Raw genomic sequence first — 21,160 nt, 5'->3', positions numbered from 1 at the left:
CAATTTTTTCAAATTGTAAAATCAAATATGATACATGGACCATATGGAATACAAAATCCAAATAGTCCATGTATGGAAAATGTTCAAAGGGATTTTCACACCTATTTGAGTGATGATTCTATCAATTCAATGGATGATGCCGAAAAGAAAAAATTTCCCAACAAATTTCTTAATAGTATTACTCCTTTGGGAATGCTGTGTCATAAATTAAAATTGAAAGTAGGTATAATCATCATGCTACTGAAAAATCTTAGTAAATGGGGTCTGGCCTTCAGTTTAAATTAATTTGAAGACAGTTTCCTGTGATGCCAGCATTTGTGATGATTATTAATAAGTCACAAGGACAAACTCTAGACAGAGTAGGAATAGTCCTACTTGAACCCATTTTTGGACATAGTCAGTTAGTTATATGTTGCTTTCTCTTGAGTTCAAAGAGCATGTAATGTTAAACTTAAAGTTGTAAATACTTCATCACAAGGGAAATTAGTCAAGCACCCTGAAAGTGTTTTCACTCCTACTATGGTGTACAGGGAGATATCAGAATAACTTTAATCAATTTATCAGTCATTGTTTCTATCATGTTTTTGTTGTTTTTATATCATGTCTATTGTTATGTCATTTTGTTGTTTATTTATTAATCAATTTATCAATCATTTTTATCAATGTTTTTATATTAAGTATTTGTTATTTTAATTTCATGTCTTTGTTTTATATCATGTTGCTATTGTTTATTTACTATTCAATTTATATGTTATTTTCATATACATTTTACTAATTTTCTTTCATCTCTGACACTTCTATTATAGAGAAAGGGTGAAAGCAATATTAAAATATTTTGTATTTTAATTTTATAATACTATATTATATATACTATTTTGACATGTAATTTTTTGCAGTAATGTAATTATCACACGAATCTTTCTTCTAATTAATTTTCTTTCAATGTGCATGAATCCTTGCACTGGGCCACCAATTATATAAATAATTTTGGTTTCTGTAATAAAAATAACAGCTGTGAGGACTGGCTATTTTATACACATGATCAAATTTGCTAAATACCACTGCAAAATAATTGAAGAGTGATGTAAAATGATAATACTTGAAGCTTTATAGCTGATAGCAAAGTTCCTTCTTATTGGTTGGGAATATGAACCTTTGTTCCTCAGTGCTGACTGGGGTGCTGAGTGCCAAGGTCAATCAATTAAACATATATATGTCAGCTTCAATTATGGTTCCAACATGATGTTATGAGCTGAGCTTCATACTTTCCCCAATATGCTAAGGATTCAATATGGTAGATTTTCTAGAGGAATCAATGGATAGTAAAAATGAAGCAACCATATCATTCTTCATGTTGCCCTGCAGTGACCCATAAACTAGTCATAGGTAGGGAAGAGTTCGTTTATATAGGGCATACCAAGATCAGGGGGCCTGAAGCTGATCAAGGAAGTTAAACTTTGTCCACTGGAAAGTTGTTCTCTCTTCAGACCATCATTCCACCCATCTGTCTATCCATTCATCCATGGGCTTATTTGGAGCCTATCTTTTGTGTTGGGCTCCAAATAAACAAAGATCATTATATTTTGCTGAGGGGAACACCAAGAAGATTAAAGCATGGTCCCTTGGTCTACCTGAGGATACATCCTTATTAGTTTGGGCCAGACCAGGAAGCACAAAGCATCTTGGAGGAAGTGGGTCAAAGTTTAGGACCTTGTTCAAAAGGAGAGAAAAATCGAAAGTAAGTCATGGAAATAAGAGGTGGGATCTGGACTCCTCCATGCCCTCTATCACCAGGAACTTCCTGGGCCTAGATATATCCAGTTTAATAAGGATTCTTTCTCTAGACCCTGACCTCTAGAGAAGTATAGTATTCAGAAACTGTCTTGAGATTAAAATGAAGACAGTGACAAAATTTTCCCAAGCAAGTATCTAAGAAATACTGTTACCAAAATTAGGAAGAGCCTTGGAGAGTTTGTTCATATAACGTTATAATATTTTTCTTTCCATTGAGGAGAAATAAAGAAACATTTCAATTTAGGTGGGAAGAAAAGTGTGTAACTATTGGATACTGAAATAACTTGGGAATAGAGATTTCACAGTTAAATTCTTAGGAGATTTTGAGAAACACTATAAATTCTCATTTGTCTTGGATAACAAGTAAAATCCTGCTGAAATTGACCAAAGATCATACTAGTCACCAACTTAAATATCATCACCCAATAATCATGTTGAATTATGGATCCTCTCATCTAGATATTTGAAACATTGACTTTTCATAAATATACTTAAGAGAGGACAATAACTTCAAACACTAGTGGAAGTTTAGGAATCAGTGAAAGCAGGAGTAAAAATATTTTCTGAGTAAGGGTCCTTCCCTGTCCTCAAGTTGGAAACTTATAATTAAAGCCAGTTTGCAATGGAATACATGTTTCATTCTTTCCTTTAATCTAAGGCTTCCAACATCTCTAAGCTCTCATTCCTGGAAAAGCTTTTGGCAGTCAGTTGTAGCAACCCACAATCTCTGTAGCTTTTCATCTTTTTACCATACTCCTTCTGCATGTAAGCCTCATTTCCCATATGTGGTCAGTAATGCCACCACCGCCGGAAGTAAACTGGTCCTCAGCATGGGCCTGTTTGCCCACACATGGGCAGAATGGGGGGCAGGAAAGGAATCCAGTGTTCATGGATCTCAAGGTATCTGAAGCTATAAAGAACACATTATCACATTATTACTCATTTTATACACATGAAAATGGACACAGAAACATTAGGAAATTCTCTGAAGGTACAAAGACAATCAGTGGGTCTGGGCTTCCATCCCACACTCAGACGTCATGCTGGGTTTCCCTGTGCAGTTCTCAGAAGGGCGCTGCTGGCCAACTAGCACTGTCATCTCTACTTTTAAATTCTATTAGGATGATGATGATTTTAAAATAAAACATTCCACTCGCATTTTTTGAGCATGCATGTGCTCAAATAAAAAAAAAAAAATCTATATTTTAGCTACTCTGTTAGAAGCTTCCAAGTAATATTACTAAATATTTACTAAAAATTGCTAATTTTTATAAGTGATTAAACTGGGGCTTAGGCAAGTCAGTTGATTCAGAAGGGCATTGTTGGCCAATTAGCCTTTTTATCTCTGCTTGTGAATTCTATTAGGATGCTAATGATTACATGTAACAGTATCAGTGAAATTTTGGTTTATAAGACAGTCTTTCTTTCTTCCTTCCTACACTCCTTCCTTCCTGATACTCATAATTTTATTACTTTTTAGGTTGTTGTAATAATTATATGATATCCTACTATTAAAACCCTTAGAAGACAATCTTTTAAAATGAGACTATATACATATATGTATGTGTATGTGTGTAGACACACACACACACACACACACACACAATTATACCTCTCTAAAAGGTTATATATGCGTATTTATTACTTTTAAATAATAGTGACATCTCAATGGAAATACAGTGCTCATATCTCTGGTGCTGATTTTCTAACAACAGCAGTCCAACACATGATGCTTTTCTGAAAAGCACATCAATACCATGATTGACTAAAATGTGCAAATGACTGCCACACTCCTGAGACATCTTTCACCTTGATAGAACACAGGGAGTTGCACATAAAAATTTTAAGAGTATAAATGAAGCCTCCTGAGTCTTTTGGAATAAATAACTCCAGGCGTCATGGGACCACAGCCAAGCAGCCTAGAAGTTGTATCATTTGCTTCCAATAGTCTGTGAACTATGATACCAAGATCTGTGTAATCCAAGTATTTTAAATGTTTCCACACCATTTCAAGTACAATCATGAAATTTAAAAATACTCCTCTACCATTATATAGAACAGAAAAAGAGCAGTGCTTTGCAAAACTCAAGTGAGATATTTTAAAACCTACTTTAAAATTACATCATTTATGCCATGATCTATCAGCACACTACTGGCTCTCTCATTAGCCAATTCACATGAAGTATGAAGGTTACCATCAATGGTGAGAGTTATCACCTGCAACATTGAGCTAAATGGCATGCTTGATGGCCAACAAACTTCTAGAAAACTTGTTCAAACTCAAGTATCATTTTGTCAGAATTAGCTCTTTAAGATCTCTCTTTAGAAATTAGAAACCACTATCACAAATAGCTAACATCTATCTATATATAAAAGGCTAATATGCAAAGTGTCCCCTCAGGAGTTAGACCGGGAGACCAGGAGTTTGGACGCTCGTTATGATGTGTGCTGACCACCAAGGGGTGGCAGAGAATGAAGGAAGGCCCTAGCCAGCAGTCAGAAGACCCAAATTGGCTGATAGCCGGCAGGCTTAGGGACCCTATCCGTGCAAGAATTTCATGCACCAGGCTTCTAGTTTTAAATACCTGCCAACCACCTGCTTTTGTCTAGGAAACATCAGAAAACTCACAAGTTAGTAAAGTTCTGTAAAGCCTACAGAATATCCATCTTTCTGACAAAGTTTACTTATTTTGTTTGAGATATTTTATTTTCCCCTTTCTGAGAAATATAAAGTCCCCACATCAGATTCAGTTCAAGGGACAAACTTATTTAAGAGAAGATCTAACAGAAGTGAGTGCCAGAGAACACTTCTCTGTCACTTTAGTCTTGACTTGGCATAGAGTTTCAGATGGTATTCATTTGGAATAAGGAGATCGATGACATAACATGGCCAACCCTCCTCTCTAAATGGCTCCACTAGAAGTGGGTAAAGGCAGAAAAATATAAATTCATCTGTCTGTAGGCAACCAAAAACATACCAACTCATCTTGGAGCAATTTAACCAATAAGATGATTTAGAGGACAGTTCAGTGGCACCATTTTTGGAAGGTAAAAGCTTAGCAGAAGGAATATAAATCAAAGGTGACTGGCAGGTAAAGGATATATGCAGCAATCAGCCAAACCATGTGCACACTGGCACAAATTCAATGAGATCATTTATAAAATTTTTAAGGCAGGAGTATACAAAAGGGGGTCTGGTGCTAACTAAATCCACAGATAGCTTACATGCCACTGAAATAAACACTTCCAGATGCGGGTGTACAAAAACCTTTCACAGAAAGAAATACTTTCTTTCATAAATCTGAAGGAGGGACTCTTAGCAGGGAAGGGCAAAAAGTCTGAACAGACGGAGTTTCAAGTAGCTGGAAGTGCTTGCCGAGGTGGAATAACTGTGCGGGAGCTGATGGATGGCATACGGCGTGTCTCCATTAGAAGCATCTCTACAACCAGGAAGAGTTCATTCCCATTAAACCAGAGGAACATACTAACAACTTCTCAATACATCAGTCTTGGAAATGTGATGTCTGAGTCAGGGTTGCTCTCCTTACTTTCCTTAGAGTTTCTGATCCTGGAGGTTTATGTGGTGGTGGAGACAATGGATTCACACAGAGATGAAAGCCTCTACTCAAAAGTTCAGAAAAGTGATGCTTTGGAACACACACTAGCACAAAGCTGTTGCAGGCTTGGCTTTTATGATGCAAAGATTTTAACAATCTGGTTAGATTATAGTCATCTTTCAGGAATGCATGGCCAAGTTCATTAAGGCTTTAGAATGTCAATTTGTTCATCAACACAGCCTAATACCTGGGACTTTCTGGCCACATATATAAACACTCCCAGAAGTTCAAACAGAAAGCCAGAATGTCTTTTTTTTTTTTTTTTTTTTTTTTTTTAATGTTCAGGTGATCTATCCATTGAGCTTCCTCCACTCCCACTCCCACTCCCTGGGAGTTCCTTGAAAGTATTTTCCTTGTTGAATCTTAAAACTGCATGCAAATTCTTTGTAAGCATCTGAGCACTATATTGATTCTTGAGACTATTTTTAATTTCTACTTTTATGTACTGACCCAAATTATAAATTTGTCATCTTATATTTTTCTTTCACTCAAGGTCTTATTCTACTTACTATTTATGCCAAATAGCTCTTGAATACGTTTGATCTTCTCTATTCGCAATGCCATTGCCTCAACAGAGGCTTTCCCGGCCTCTTGCCTGCAATATTGTGGCAGCCACCTAATTGGTCTCCCTGCCTATTTAGAATAATTATGAGCACATAAATCTTCACAATCTGCAACTGTCCTGATATATTATATATCCTAACTCCAGTCTCTCCTCTACATCATCATTGAAATTATTTTTCTACAGTATAGATCTGTTCAAGTCAACCCCTTGTTCAAACACCCTAAAATAGCTCCTTGATGACCATACTAGTTCTCCAAAAAGAAATTTTCCAAACAAAATCTTACCCAAACCCCAATATATGTCAGAGGAAAAAAATCATCTGTATCATTTGCAGAACACCTGTAAAATACCTAAGGGATTCTGAAGAGCAGTTAGATAACTGCATGTCTACACCATCAAGTCTAGGTAAACTAGCTTGGCATTCCAAGTCTTCTCCAAACACCATTACTCCACCTCCGGTGCTTCCTTCATTTCCCCTCAATGTACTCTGGACTCAGTTCCTCACCTTGGCCTAACAGCCACAGTGCTTTCAGACATTTCCCCTTTCCCTTCCACCCACCCCCATTTTACTCCAGCTTTTCTTTCTGCCCAAGTTGTCTTTTAGAATTCCTACTCATTCCCCTCACCTCTGCCTCACAAACTCAGTTCGAATATTAATGACCTCCCAGAGCTTCTCTGATCTTGCCCCTTCTCTGTGCCTGAGGCACTGCCACTCTTCAGTGATAGCACCAATCACAGGGCACTGCTCACAGGTGCATCTCTCTTGTTACATGGGAACATGCAGCTGCTTGTCTCCCTCCACATGCCATACCCCCACTTGAACATATTTCTAACACATTGTTTGGGAAATGCTTATTGAATTAATAAATGGAGATATCAGAGCCATAAGAATCCTAGGACATGTTAGGGATGTTATTGCTGGTCCTTCCACTTCTAAATCATGTGTAGTTCCATTGTACAAATACGGATTCTGCCAAATGGACTGTTATTACCTAGTCCAAACTTGGAAAGCCAGTGCTGTCCTATGTCTGAAGTGTGCTTTCATCTTACCAGAAGGCATGTGCTTTGAATTGTTTTTCCAGCAGTGGTGGGTGATAGATTGACTGTAACAGTACAGTCTTGCCTGGCTTTCTCCTTCATTTTTTGTTTTAACCATTTGTGAGCTGATTGTGTGGGTTAAAGATATTGCTTGCCACCTAAAACGGAAGTGAAGTTAGTTTACCCACACGAGGACCAACCCTAATACTATCTTCTTTGGATAGCAGAAAAGCACAGTGCAGAGCCCAGCCAGGTTTTCTTTCCCTTCTCCTCTCTGCTCTCCCTTCCCTTCCCCTCTCTCTTTTTAAAAAATACCAACAGATTGCTTGGATGAGGAATGCTTGTCAACTATAACTTATTTACTTATTAGGCTCTTACCTAATTAGTCTAGAATCCGGGAATGGGTGTTTTAGGTTAAATCAGGAATGCAGAATTAAATCAGAGCCAGAAATGTAGTCTCTAACCTCTCTACTGGAAACTATAAAATCTGCACAAGTGTTTAAATTGGAATTGACAGGGACTTGTAGGCCAGGCTGCAAACTTCTGGAGCCAGAGAGTCAACTCAAATACCCCCTCCCTGGTATTTCCACCAGGAGTGCAGCTGCCCAACCGTCACCTTGAATGCACCTGGCCAAATTCGGAGTCTGACATTGGGCTCTGCCCTCATGACCTCTGCCAGCTAATCAGCCAAAATATATCCAGATCTGGAGAGCCTACTCCACAGTTTGGGTATATGCCCAGAACTGCAAGTGTACGCCAATCAGGTGGGAGAGCCTAACCAGGTACCAGGGCAAGAATCACCATCTGACTGACATATGGGCTATGAATTCTCTTCTCACAGCGTGGGGTCACACACAGGCGCTGTGTAGGGGTGGAATATTTGATCTGTGCATACATAGGCAGGGGGTTTGGTTTAAATCAAATCATGACTAAAACACCAGGCAGGAAAATAAATGCATAATAATTTTTTCCCCTGCATATTTCCCCCACCTTGAATATAGCCTTAAATATACAGTAAGAGTAAGGTATCAGTTCCATTTTGGGAAGGTATAAATTTTCCACTTAAAACAATCCACTTATTATGTTGGGGGATTAACTTTGCAACTATATCAGTAAATCAAATGACAGTTCAATAATTATATTTGTGTGACTAAAGTACATAACTCTATTTAAGAAATCATTAAAAACTAAATCATCACCAGTGTAAAAGGTTCTCATCATGGCTGAGAAGGGATTTTTGTCACACTATCAATAAAAAGTACATAAATGTTTCACTTAAACCATGATTACAAATGCTAGATGTTTCTGGTAATGGTAAATAAAAAGTCTATCTTAATAAAACTAGTGAATTCTTTTCTAACATATACTTAGTTTAGATATAAAATCTTAATAGAAAAATGTAAATAGTATGTTTGCTAGGTGAACATGAACAATTTAACATACTAACTGAGTTATATGTCTAATTCAGTGATTTTCAACCTTTTCATCTCATGACACACATAAACTACCAAAATTCTGTGGCACACCAAAAAATATATATTTTGCTGATCTGACAAAAAATAGATATACTTTTGATTCACCCACACCAGATGGCTATTGTTGTGTTTATTGTCATTTTTTTATTTGACAATCTAAGGGAAAAGAGGTAGTGTTGCCGACTAAATGGTTATGTATTGCATGTTTCTTACGGCACAACAGTTGAAATAGTTGGTTTAATTCTGATACCATTGTAATTAGCTAGTTATTAATAATAGAAAAGGAGCAAAAGGAGGCTAGGCATCATAAGCATGGCCATTTGAGCAGCTTCACTAGGGAGCTGCAACTCTGCACTCCCCAGAGAACCACTGGACCATCCCCTATAGATAACTGCAGGCAAGGGTGCCACAAAGGGGAGATGGATGCATGTGCAGTGAAGATGGGATGGCATAGGGAAGATACCTGCCTGTCAATCTAACTTGGGGAACCATGCATTGGCTAGAATGGGCATGGCCAATGTAAGTCAGAAAATGTGGGAATACATCATTTCCTAAACAAAGGAATTCTTTCTTGGCTCTTGGGGCTCTCTTGGCCCCATTTCCTTGCATTTCCCCTATGGCCCATGGCCATGCAACCCCTAGAGGAAATGGACTGATGGACTACAGCAGGAAACATAAGTTAAGCTAGCTTGATGATGTATTGGACTGCTCCAACATGGAACTGTAACTCTGGTCACTGGCTCTTATTCTAGCCCTACTAAAGCCCCTATACTTCTTCCATGGCAGAAAGGAGGGAAAGAAGATATTGGAATTTGATTCCTTGGAAATAAAGCTTTCTACAATATTTCCTCCCACCATGCGAATCTCAGAAAATTATTTTTCTTGGGATATTACAAGAAATCCATACCACGAACAACAGTTGGAGACATGGACCTCTCCCCACTGGTAACAATTCAACAGTTAACATCTTCTTATTTATTCATAGATTTAAAAAAGTTCTTCCCCATTTTTAGAGAAAAATACTTAAATTTTGAGACTTCTCAGCTTAGTGTAGTTCTTCCAATTAATCCTTTTGCTGCTTTCATGAATTTATGAGTTAAAAGAATCCTGTGGATTTTTTTTAAGAAAAAATAATTTCATTTTGGGAGTCACTCAAAATATTTTCTATTCTACCCACATTCCTTCAGAACATTGCAAAAACCTAGAAACTATAGTAACACTTTCAAATCTCAAGATTTGGATCTTTTAGAATATTGTGCTAAAAAGTTTCTATTTGTTGCTAATTACTCCTCTTTCCTTGCTCTCATGTTCAAATTCTTCCTCCACTCTCCAAGATATCTAGCCTGCCTTTCACAATGAATGTTCACTAACTTCTTGAACTACAAATTTAAAAAGACTTTAAAGGATACAAGCTTTGAGAGAATACACAGAGCTAATTAGGGTATCACATTTCATTTATATTCTGACCATCCTCCCATTTGAAAAGGCTGCTTTTCTCCTTTTCAAAACACGTACCTGAAAATTCTAGGATTCTTTGCAGGATATCTAGGGGCCTAAGAGATCTTTGATTTGAAAGTCCATTTACAGTTTTATTGCTACTCAATATAAAAATTTTGTCATTTTATGTGTTACATTTGAACTTCTTATAAATGTGTTGCTGATTAGGAAGTTCTGTTTTGGAATTTTGGTTTATTAAAATGTTTTACATAATTTAAGGAGTCCAAATAAAAGCTCTACACAATACTGTGCAGTGAGCACATCATCTTTGTATTAGATCCATGCTAACTAAACGTGAGGTCTTCACTACGGATATAAAAGTGATGACAGAGAACAGCAAAATATTTTTGACTACTTACTGTGTTAACAGTTGTTAACAGTACCAGAATTTTTCAAAATGGAGCCAGATAATTCCTTATAAATAGTTCACTGACTGTGCCAATTTAAGGTACTGCTGCAGAGAATCCAAATGAGAGATCTCTTTTCACTTCTCCCCCAATTCTGCCTGATAAACTAAAAACAGTTTAACCATGAACTTACGGTGCTTTCAAATTAGTGCTTTCATTTTCTTTGCACAAATACCCAGATAATTACTGAGTCATAAGGCGTATCTACTTTGAGTGATCTCCATATAGTTTTCTATAGTGGCTGCATCAGATTGCAGTCCCATCAACAGTGCCCAAGGACAACACGTGTCAGTGGTAGACTTTTTGGTAACAGCCATTCTGACTGGTATGAGGTGGTATCTCCCTGTGGTGTTGATGTGCAGCATCCTAGGCGTCCAACGAGAGATGAGTGAACAAATAAGATGTGCGGTGTGTGTGTGTGTGAGAGACAACATAAATGAATCTAGAGGGTATTCTGCTAAGTGAAATAAGTCAGAAGAAAGACAAATATTGTATGGTTTCACTTACATGTGAAATCTAACAAAAGAAAATCAGACTTATTGAAACAGACACCAACAGGACAGTTACCAGAAGGGAGGGGATGGGTTGATGGACAAAAAAGGAAAGGGGAATATGTCATATTATTGTGATAAATGTTCACAGTGACAGATAATTACTAGAATTAACAGGGTGATCATTCCGTAAGGTATACAAATGTTGAATCACTATATTGTATGCTTAAAACTAATATGATCAACATAAGATACATTTAAATAAAATACATTTAAAAACTAAAAACATTTTATAATATAATATGATTGTGCTACCTCTATTTGACAATACAGACTCATGATGCTATGCATACAATAGCAGTATCATAATGATGTTTACCAAATTTGGATTCAATAGGTAAAGGAAAATAAGTTTAACCCAGAAACTTTAAGCAAGTATTTGTAACAGAAAGGTCTGCCGGAAACAGATTTTCTTTCTGATGTCTTTGAGTAGCTTGTAATTTATTAAGGTACCTTAAAAATATTTCCCAGAAAACCATGAAGAGCTACCCTAGGTAAGAAATCCTATATCGATTCCCTATAAACATTACCAGTTTTAAAATGTGAACATTTGTTAGCTATTGTTAGTGAAACAATTTTTAAGCAAAAATTTATCTTTTGAGCCATGGCCATTGCAGCTTGTGTAGAACATTACTAAATATGCTATATTTGTGACTCAAAACTTCTCAATGCTGTGTAAATAAAATAAAATATGGAAATAAAGTGGGCACTGTGATGGTTATATTACAACTGTTACCCATAACTTTCTGAAACACTTTCACTTTCCTACTGAATGAGATTTCAAGAGTAGATCTTCTTGATATAGCACCCAGATAGTCTGAAATATTTTATAAAGAAACCATTTTCTGGTAGAACATCTTTTAATATCTCTTGCCTACTTGTCTTCTATACAATGTAGTTTGGGAAATGCCACCTCACATTACAGGACGAGACCACTCAAAGAGTTAAAAACAGGTCCGTCTATAAAGAGGAAGTTTAATGAGTAAGTTAGTGAGACTAAATGAAGCCCTGGTCCTAGGGAACCAGAGTATTTAGCTCCTTTCCACAGAAAGAGCTTGGGTTCTTTTTAGGCAACCATAAGCTAGTTACTTAACTTTCCTGTAAATCTTAGTTTTCTTATCTATAAAAAGTGGGAGTGACACCCATCTAGCTGTATTGTGAAAATAAATAATATAATGCATGCGGGAAATTACTTTTAAAGTATTACATAAGTTACTAGAAGCCTGTACACAAAATCTGTATATGGGCAGGTGTGTCCCTCAGCCCAGCCTGCACCCTTTCCAATCTTGGACATCCCTCTCACAATTCAGGACTGCTGGCTCCCAACCACTCACTTGCCTGCCTCCCTGATTGCCCCTAACCATTTCTGCCTGCCAGTCTGATCACTCCCTAATCACTCCCATGTCAGCCTGATCAATACCTAACTGCTCCCCTGCGGGCCCAATTGTCCCTGTGGGCATGGTTACCCCTAACTGCCATCCCCTATAGGCCTGGTCACCCCTAACTGCCCTCCCCGGTCACCCCTAACTGCCCTCCCCTGCTGGCCTGGTCATCCCAAACTGCCCTTTCCTGCTGGCCCGGTCACCCCAACTGCTCTCCTGGCAGGCCTGGTTTTCCCCAACTTCCCTCCCCTGCAGGCCTGATCACACCCAACTGCTTTACTCTGCCAGCTTGGTCCCCCCTAACTGCCCTCCCCTGCAGGCCTGATCACCGTTATCTGCCTCTGTTTCAGAGTCTAATGATTTTCTCTCCCAAGGTCTTCCAACTTCTTTATTTCCACATTTCAAACATTCTCTCCCTAACTAATCCTAAATTGACCACTGTGTTAAGAATCATGTGAAATTTTGATATTCAACTGTTTTTGTCCCATAGAAATTGTAATTTCATATAATATGACATTATAAATTTGTTATCTCTTTTTAAAATATATTTTTATTGACTTCAGAGAGGAAGGGAGAGATAGAAACTTTGATGAGAGAAAATCATTGACTGGATACCTCCTGTATGACCTCCATTGGGGATGAGCCTGCATCCCTTGACCAGGACCTTGGACTCAGTCTACAGGCTAACGCTCTACCTACTGAGCCAAAAGGGCTAGGGCTGACATTGTAAATTTTGTAACTGCAACCCTCCACCATATGTTATTTATTTTTTGTTAATCCTCACCAGAGGATAATTTTCCATTGATTTTTTAGAGAAGGTGGAAGGGAGGAGAAGAGACAAGAGAGAAACATCAATGTGAAAGAGACACATTGATTGTTTGTCTTTTGCAGACTCCCTGACCAGGGCCAGGGACCAAGCCTGCAACTGAGGTACATGCCCTTGATTGGAACCAAACTCTGGACCCTTCAGTCAGAGGACTGATGCTCTATCCACTGAGCCAAACTGACAAGGCCCTCATTCCCCCACCATTTTAAAATAAAAAACAGCTAAATTAAAGGCTTCACTTTTTTTTTTTTTTTCTAGAGAACACTCACTTTTAGGTTATTCTTATAAGTATGCCACATGTTAATTTTTTCCCCCTGAGAATCAGTAGCCCAAAACTATAAAAAGGTACTTGGCTCCAATCTATAATGATAGACTTAGTACTTCCAAAAAATGTGCTGAGAAAGTTTTTATTCCCAGTAAAAACACAAATATTTAAGAATTCTTACCCTATTTCTAGTTGGTATTTACATTTGAAAAGTATTCTAATATTTTGTGACATTATATTTTCCAGGTTGAACCCATAAGACACAAATAGTAATGTGCTCATGACATAAGAATTATTCATGGCTGAAACCGGTTTGGCTCAGTGGATAGAGCGTTGGCCTACGGACTGGAAGGTCCAGGGTTCGATTCCAGTCAAGGGCATGTACCTTGGTTGTGGGCACATCCCCAGTAGGGGGTGTGCAGGAGGCACCTGTTCAATGTTTCCCTCTCATATATGTTTCTGGCTCTCTATCCCTCTCTCTTCCTCTCTGTAAAAATCTCAATAAAATATATTTTAAAAAAATTATTTATGAATGTGAAATTCTAAATCAAAACAGTCAAAGCAATCTGCTATGCCATTTTTGTTTTAACAGTTTAATGTAAGATATTCTTAAAGGAGATTTCCTATCTTTGATCCTATTTATCTCTTGTGAGCACCTGAATAATCGATGATCCAAGAGTGTCGCTATGTAACAGATGTATACACATCAGTGAATGGCAACAGTAGAAGAACAGTAACTGCGAATCTGGAGGCTGGATCCTAGAGTACCCTGTCATCCCCTACAAGGTGTCTCCTGGTACAGTGCAAAGCTTCTCTGAAACAGAGACTAACTAGCTTCCTCAGGCCTTAGCCAGCTCCAAATACTAAGAATTTTAGATAGCTTAGTGGACATTGAAACAACTCAGTTCCAGGGATGCAAATAAAGTATTTAGGTCAATGAGTATGCTTAAATGAGCAATTTTTCTCTCTCACTATCCCAGTTCAATAGAAAGCACCTGATAATATGCAAGCGAACTGGGTTAACATATTTTTCTACTCTATCACTCAGGAGAAAAAAAAATAGATGTAGGCACTACACATGGGGTTATGTCACTCAGTGAACACAAGTTTCCTTTCTCTGGCTTTTAGAATTATAGACCTCGTTTTACATCAGCCAGTCACAGCACTTCCCATTGAGAGCTGGGATTGAACTTCAGAGTAGGTAACCACGGGTACCACACACTGCTTGTAAATAGCAAGGATCTAGATAAAACATATGTCTCACCACCTTCCATATGATAGACAACCAATATAATGGGTTGCTCTGTGGGTATTTTCTCTGAGAGAAAAAACAAAATGCTCTAAACTATAAAAATCCACTTTATTCACAAAGTTTTTAAATGCTTTTTACATCTAAACTGCATAAGAAAATTCTGAGAATACTATTTTTTAAAAGATTTCTTAAAAATTGATTTTTAGAAAGAAAAGAAAGGAGAGGGAGGGAGGGAGAGAGAGAGAGAGAGAGAGAGAGAGAGAGAGAGAGAGAGCGTGAGAGAGATTGGCTGCCTTCTGCCCTCCCCCTACTGATAATTGGGCCCTCAACCTGGGCATGTGCCATGATTGGGAATTGAACTGACAAACTTTCAGGGCATGGGCCAATGTCCAACCAATTGAGCCACACCGGCCAGGGCTCTAGAATATTATTTTTAAAAGACAACTAGCAAAAGCACTTGAATTTTTAGGTTGCAAAAAGAAAATACTGTTCAAACAATTAAATATCAATTAGTTTTCTAATAGAACAACTCACTTAAAGTTTTGGCCACACCTTGTTTTGAGTCCTGATGCTCTTCTTAATGTAAGTTTTTCCCCCCCTTTACTTCTCTATATTTTATTAATTTTCTAGCACACTCACACTACTTTCATAAACAATAAAATGAAGAAATTTTAAAAACTGAGGAAAATTAGGCTAGTAAGAATTTATTTTTAAAATTATTACCAATTTCTATTTAGTCATAAGTCTCTGAAAACCTTTTAAATTAACTTATATAAATTATGAACTCATAAAAACTGAATTTTGATGAAGCTTCATAAATTTGAGGCCATGCCATTTGTACTTTAGATTTCTGCTGCATAAGAGTTAGTGTAAAAATCTAGCTAGGCAAAAATCTATCGCTAACTATTGATATATACGTTTAGTTACTGAGACCTCATTTTTTAAGATGATAAAAAAATCATTAATCATTAGCTTCTTAACTATCATAGTAGGTGGCAGAGCTAGTATATAAACCCTTTTCATTTGTCTCTAGGATCAAATCAATCATCACACAATCTAAGCTCATTTAATATCAACCACTATGAGTAAAAGGACTCTATAAGTTGTCAAACATCAAAATAACTTAGGACATTCTAGATTACCTAAGTACTCTAAAATAACTACTATAAATTACAAACCCTGAAGAGATTTTCAGAATTACTAATCGCTTTCAATGTTTTTTAGCATGTGCATCCAGAATATCAGGCATATATGGGTAAGGACAGCTGCAAATATCTGTGTTTTAGGAGAAAGTTTTTGAAGCTGGAAATTAGAAGGCCTGAACTTTAGCTTTGATTCCATCACTTAATCTAATCAATAGCTTAACCTCAGGAAGATTACTTAAATCTTCTAGGTATGATACTTTCTCTGATCTTCTGCACAGAACTGAAAATAAGTGGGAATACAGGAAAGAAAGAACTAATCAATAAAAACAACATGCCAAAACCAGTACAGGAATCCCTCAGAGCTATTTTGGGTTTGGTTCTAGACCACCGCAGGAGAGTATCTCCACAGGTCAGTTGTAATCTTGTTGGTGGAGGGTCTTGCCTTCAATATGTAAAACCACACATATGGAGTCCTTCAATATATAAAAAAAAACCCCATCTATAAAATACAATAGAGTGAAGGGCAAGAAAATGAAGTATGCCTGCACTGTCACAATTGGTTGAGTGGGGATGGTTTACAAGGGTCTCCACTGCACTCACACGAGTGGCAGGCAACTGATGTTCACATCCCGTCCCTCTTTTTCTGCTTTAGTAGTTACACAGTGCGGAATATTATTGACTTTCTCCTTTCCTCCAGTTAACATGACTTTAATCATTCATTTCTTCTATCATGCCAACTAATTCCCAAGGTGAAGAACTCACAATTCTTTATACAATGAGTTGTATTCCTGAAGCAAATCATGTTTGATTTTGTATAGAATTATTTCCGAAGTCATAAGAGTACAGAATGATGCCTCACTAAAAGCATTTTATCAGTTTACTGATTAATGCTGGAGTTAAGTTTCTGTGTAACCTACTGTTATTTTACTTCTTCAAATCAAATTCAAATTATTGGCTTCGTACGAGCCAAGTTATAGATACTTTAAGTTAGATTATCATATTTATAAATACATCAGACAAGCATACTAGATTCAGAATGATATGTTGCAAAGTCAAGATCTCTATGTTTCATAAATATAAACTAGTTCACGGGCACTTTAGTTTACAAAGGGAATTTTACATAGGAGGTAAATTAGCTTAGCTTTTCTGTATGAAAATTTAGGTCTCACTCAATGGCTACTGTAGAGGCAGCCCACACGCCTCCCTTCCTCTTAAGAGCTGCAGCTCGCAGCCCAGATAGCAGAGTGTTCCTACATAAAATATCACCTCAGGGACTGAGCATCAGCATCCCAGCACCAAGGACTAGCATCAGCACCCTCAATATCAGGAACTGAGCACCAGCACTCCAACATCAGGAGCACCTCCATTTGGCAGTGAAGATATGTGAAAGCCAGGGCAAGGTGGCCACGCTGTCAGCATAAATGATCTGAAAAGATCTTCCACTTTAAAGAGAATTTTTTAACTCAAAAAGGCAGATATATAGAAACTGTGTCTAAAGTGGAATAGGCATATTTATTCTCTTAGGCTGGGAAAATTCTAATAGCTCTAGGGAATGAAGAGAACCTTTCAAGTTAGGTCCTTCCTGAGGAGTGATAAAGCTGGGCGCCCCTTCCTGGTGGAGTGATTTTTTACCCCTGGCTGCTGATTTAAGCCATCTGCTCTGGCAGTGGCCAAATAAACCTTCCAGGTCATGGCTTATTTGTTCTGTTTTCCAGATCTATTTAAATTAAGCATTTAAAAATGGCATTATTAATTTTAAAAGCATATTGGTTATACATTTACTAGATAAAATTAGCTTAAACTCTCTATATTATACTTATATGTGTATGTATATTATATATAGATATTCCACTTTAGTGTATTAAAACAGAAGTACATAAAAAAAAGAAACAGCACATTCTACTATTCCTTAGTCACAAATCAAATCTCACTTTCAGAAAATCAAACTGATTCATTATAAACAGAGGATTTAGAGATAGTTCTATTAACATGAATAAAGTTGTTTTTTTTTTAAAGGGCCACAAGATGAGCATTCAATTAACACACACACACACACACACACACACACACACACACTCTCTTTCTTTCTCTCTCTCTCTCTTTAGGCTATTGAAATATAGTCTTTAATTCTCTATTTAAAAACAAACACAACTAACACTGATTACAAGCTTTAAAACCATTTGAAGATGTGAAAGACTGTCTGCATTTCAGCCTACTTCAAAGCCAGAAAATAAATCATTTCTTCTTCTTCCAACTCAAAGTATGTTTAGGAGCAGGAGGACATCTGATAGAAGTGGTATTGCCGATCCAACCAATTTTAAAATATAAAATGCTTCTACCAATATTTGGATACATATAATTTGACAAAAATGTTTTATAAACCTAAGCTTTGAAAAATAGAAAATATAAGCTCCAATGAAAAAAGCATAATTTGTGATTGAAAGAAAATAATATTTTGTAGAAAAAAAATTGTCCTTCCAAAAAGAGACAAAAATGACTAACTTTTATTTCCCAAGAGAATTATGGCACTTTTATACAACAAAATTACAGTCACCACAAATTGCTTTCAACAATTCCATTGCTTCTTCATTTGACCACTTGAAAATCAAAATTCTTTCAGATTATAAATATAACTTTTTATAACTCTGTTATTACGTACTGTGAATGGGGAAAGGGGGCCAATCTTGTGGCCGTAGCGCCGAATGGCCTCTCTGATGTGGCAGGGCTGGATGGCATCGCTGTGAGCCTCAACACCACAGGCCGCGGTGCTCTGCGACAGAAAAACACATAAATTGTTACTAAATCAAAAACACAACAGAACTACAGTGTATAAAATATGAAAATAAATTTTTATAAAAATGGACATTTTTCCCCCTTAGGATGCACATCACTGCTGCCATACACTACATCTAAAAAAATTCCACGAACAAAGATGACTTGCGCATGACCCCTTCCGAGCAGACCTACCAAATACAATTGCTATGCTCACAATATTTCGCCTAGGCCTGCGTCAAGGTACAGGAGAATGCAGCCATTTGCACGCACGTGGAGTCTCAGCGGTTTGCTGAAAGAACCACAAGGAGCTATTTTTTTTTTTTTTAAACATTCAAACATATAAATGTTTCTTTGGAACTTGTGCATATTTTGGAATTAAAGTTCATCAATTTTAAAATGAAAAAAATTGCTATATATTTATTTATAATATGAAGACTGTCATAAAAGATAATTTCAACTTGGTGCTAATATCTAGGTGTTTCTCAGGGCAAAAGCAAAATAAAATAAAATTTCTCTATTTTAGTCTGTCTCATCTGTAAAAAATAGTACAAAAAGACACAAGAAAGAGAAAGACTATTTGCAATGAGAGTATGGATACCAACTCAAGAAATGTATATAATACGATTGAAAAATTTTAAATGCGCAAAAGGGACATGGTTCAGTCACAGGCTCCAGCTTCCCAACCACTTGGGTCTGTATCCTGTCAGTTACCACCTCTGTCAAGTTATGTAATATCTCTGCACTTCAGTTTCTGTAATTGCTTTATAGGACATTGGATACCAGATGTGAGATCATCAACATTAAAGAATCAAGAGAAGGAAGCAGTAGCTTGTATATTACTATAAATATGGTCTAGAAATCATTTGTAGTCACATAATGAAGAGTATTTTTCCCCCCTGATAATTACTACAATTACCACTCTCATAATTCCTTATAAGGATATAACTAATACCACCTCCATGTACAGTAATTTGGCAAAATCTTATCAGCCCGGCCAGGGTATCTCACTGGTTCAGCATCAAACCATGAACCAGAAGGTGATAGTTCGATTCTTGGTTAGGGTACATGCTCAAGTTGCAGGTTGGATCTCCAGTAGGGGGAATGCAGGAGGCAGCAGATTGATGATTCTCTCCCATCATTGATGTTTCTATCTCTCTCTCCCTCTCTCTTTAAAATCAATAAAAATATATTTTAAAAAAAAATCTTACCAAAATGACAGGCACAACTATTTTTTTCCATTTTATTTCCTTATTGATTAAGGTATTGCAAATGTGTCCTTATTCCCCCCATTGTCCCTCATGCCCCCTCACCCAGACCTGCCCTCATCCTCACCCCCTGTTGTCTGTGTCTATCACTATGCTTATATGCATGCATACAAGTCCTTTGGTTGATTTCCCCCCCTCACCCCTCCCCTCCCCTCCCCTACCTTCCCTCTGAGGTTTGAGCATCTGACCAATGCTTCTTTGTCTCTAGATCTGTTTTTGTTCATCAGTTTATTTTGTTCATTATAACCCACAAGTGAGTGAGATCATGTGATAGCACTATTTTTGATCTAGTAATCTCACATATAAGAATTTATCCTACAGATATACCAGAGCAGTATAAAATAATATACATATAAGGATCTTCACTGGATTGATGAACTAAATCTTCATTAATGAGGAAACACTGAAGTAAATTATATGTATTCAATGAATCAGAAACCACCAAAAAGAATGAGGCAGTTGGATTCTTACTCCTACTGAGTTCCAAACATATCCAATCTCTAAGATTTACTGTGTGAAACAATGCAAGATATACAACTAGGTGGTACCATGTTAAAAAAACTTGTTAAAAAAAAAAAGGTGGGGGGAGCTAAACATGATATAGTCATAAAAGCATAGAGCATTACTTCAAGGGTACACCAAAACTCAGTAACAGTGCTTAACTCTTGGAGGGTTAATGTGTGGTTGGAGGACAGGGGTTAGAGGAGAAAAGTTTCACTGTTTATCCTTTACAAACTAGTAAAATAATTTAAAAATTCCTACAAAACTAGAGCATTTGCTAATTATCCAAGCTGAACCTAAAATAAGACTTAAAATTTCAAGCAAAATACATCTTGTTATTTTTGCTATTTTCACAAAATTTGAAATAGCCAAATAGAAATTTACTCTAAGGTACCTTTCTCAATTTCATTCCAACAATATTCTAAATAACATATCTGCTATGCCCACAATAACATGGATTAAGTTATATAACAACACAGATTAAACCCTCACTTTGGCACTGATATAAAAGTGCACAGGGTTTTTATTGAGTGCTTTCTCGATTCTTATTCCAAATACTTTGTTTCAGTTGGACTCTATTAGAATAATGCAATTATCAGGTGCCTGATTAAGGCAAAGACACTTCTGAGAGTTCATTTGGTTCCAAAATGTGAATAAAACTAATATTCAGAAGTGGGAAAAAGTAGATTTGCAGTTGTAATTTAAATATACAACACAATAATCCTATATAATAAAAGCCTAATATGCAAATTGACCAAATGGCAGAACGACCAGTTGCTATGATGACCACCAGGGGGCAGACACT

The 21,160-nt window shown here is 36.9% G+C and overlaps 1 protein-coding gene across 2 annotated transcripts in view; it reads right to left on the bottom strand.

Annotated features, from left to right (window-relative positions):
• SUPT3H (SPT3 homolog, SAGA and STAGA complex component) overlaps positions 1 to 21,160 on the bottom strand; it is a 393,577-nt gene that overhangs the window by 58,060 nt on the left and 314,357 nt on the right. For both annotated transcript variants that reach the window (XM_045573190.1, XM_045573189.1), the window contains exon 11: positions 18,474 to 18,584. In XM_045573190.1, coding sequence (XP_045429146.1) covers positions 18,474 to 18,584 — 111 coding nt within the window. The remainder of the gene's footprint in view (positions 1 to 18,473; positions 18,585 to 21,160) is intronic.

Source organism: Pipistrellus kuhlii, unplaced genomic scaffold (assembly GCF_014108245.1).
Source record: "Pipistrellus kuhlii isolate mPipKuh1 unplaced genomic scaffold, mPipKuh1.p scaffold_m20_p_5, whole genome shotgun sequence".
NCBI lineage: Eukaryota > Metazoa > Chordata > Mammalia > Chiroptera > Vespertilionidae > Pipistrellus > Pipistrellus kuhlii.
This window is presented reverse-complemented; position numbering and strand designations above follow the sequence as displayed.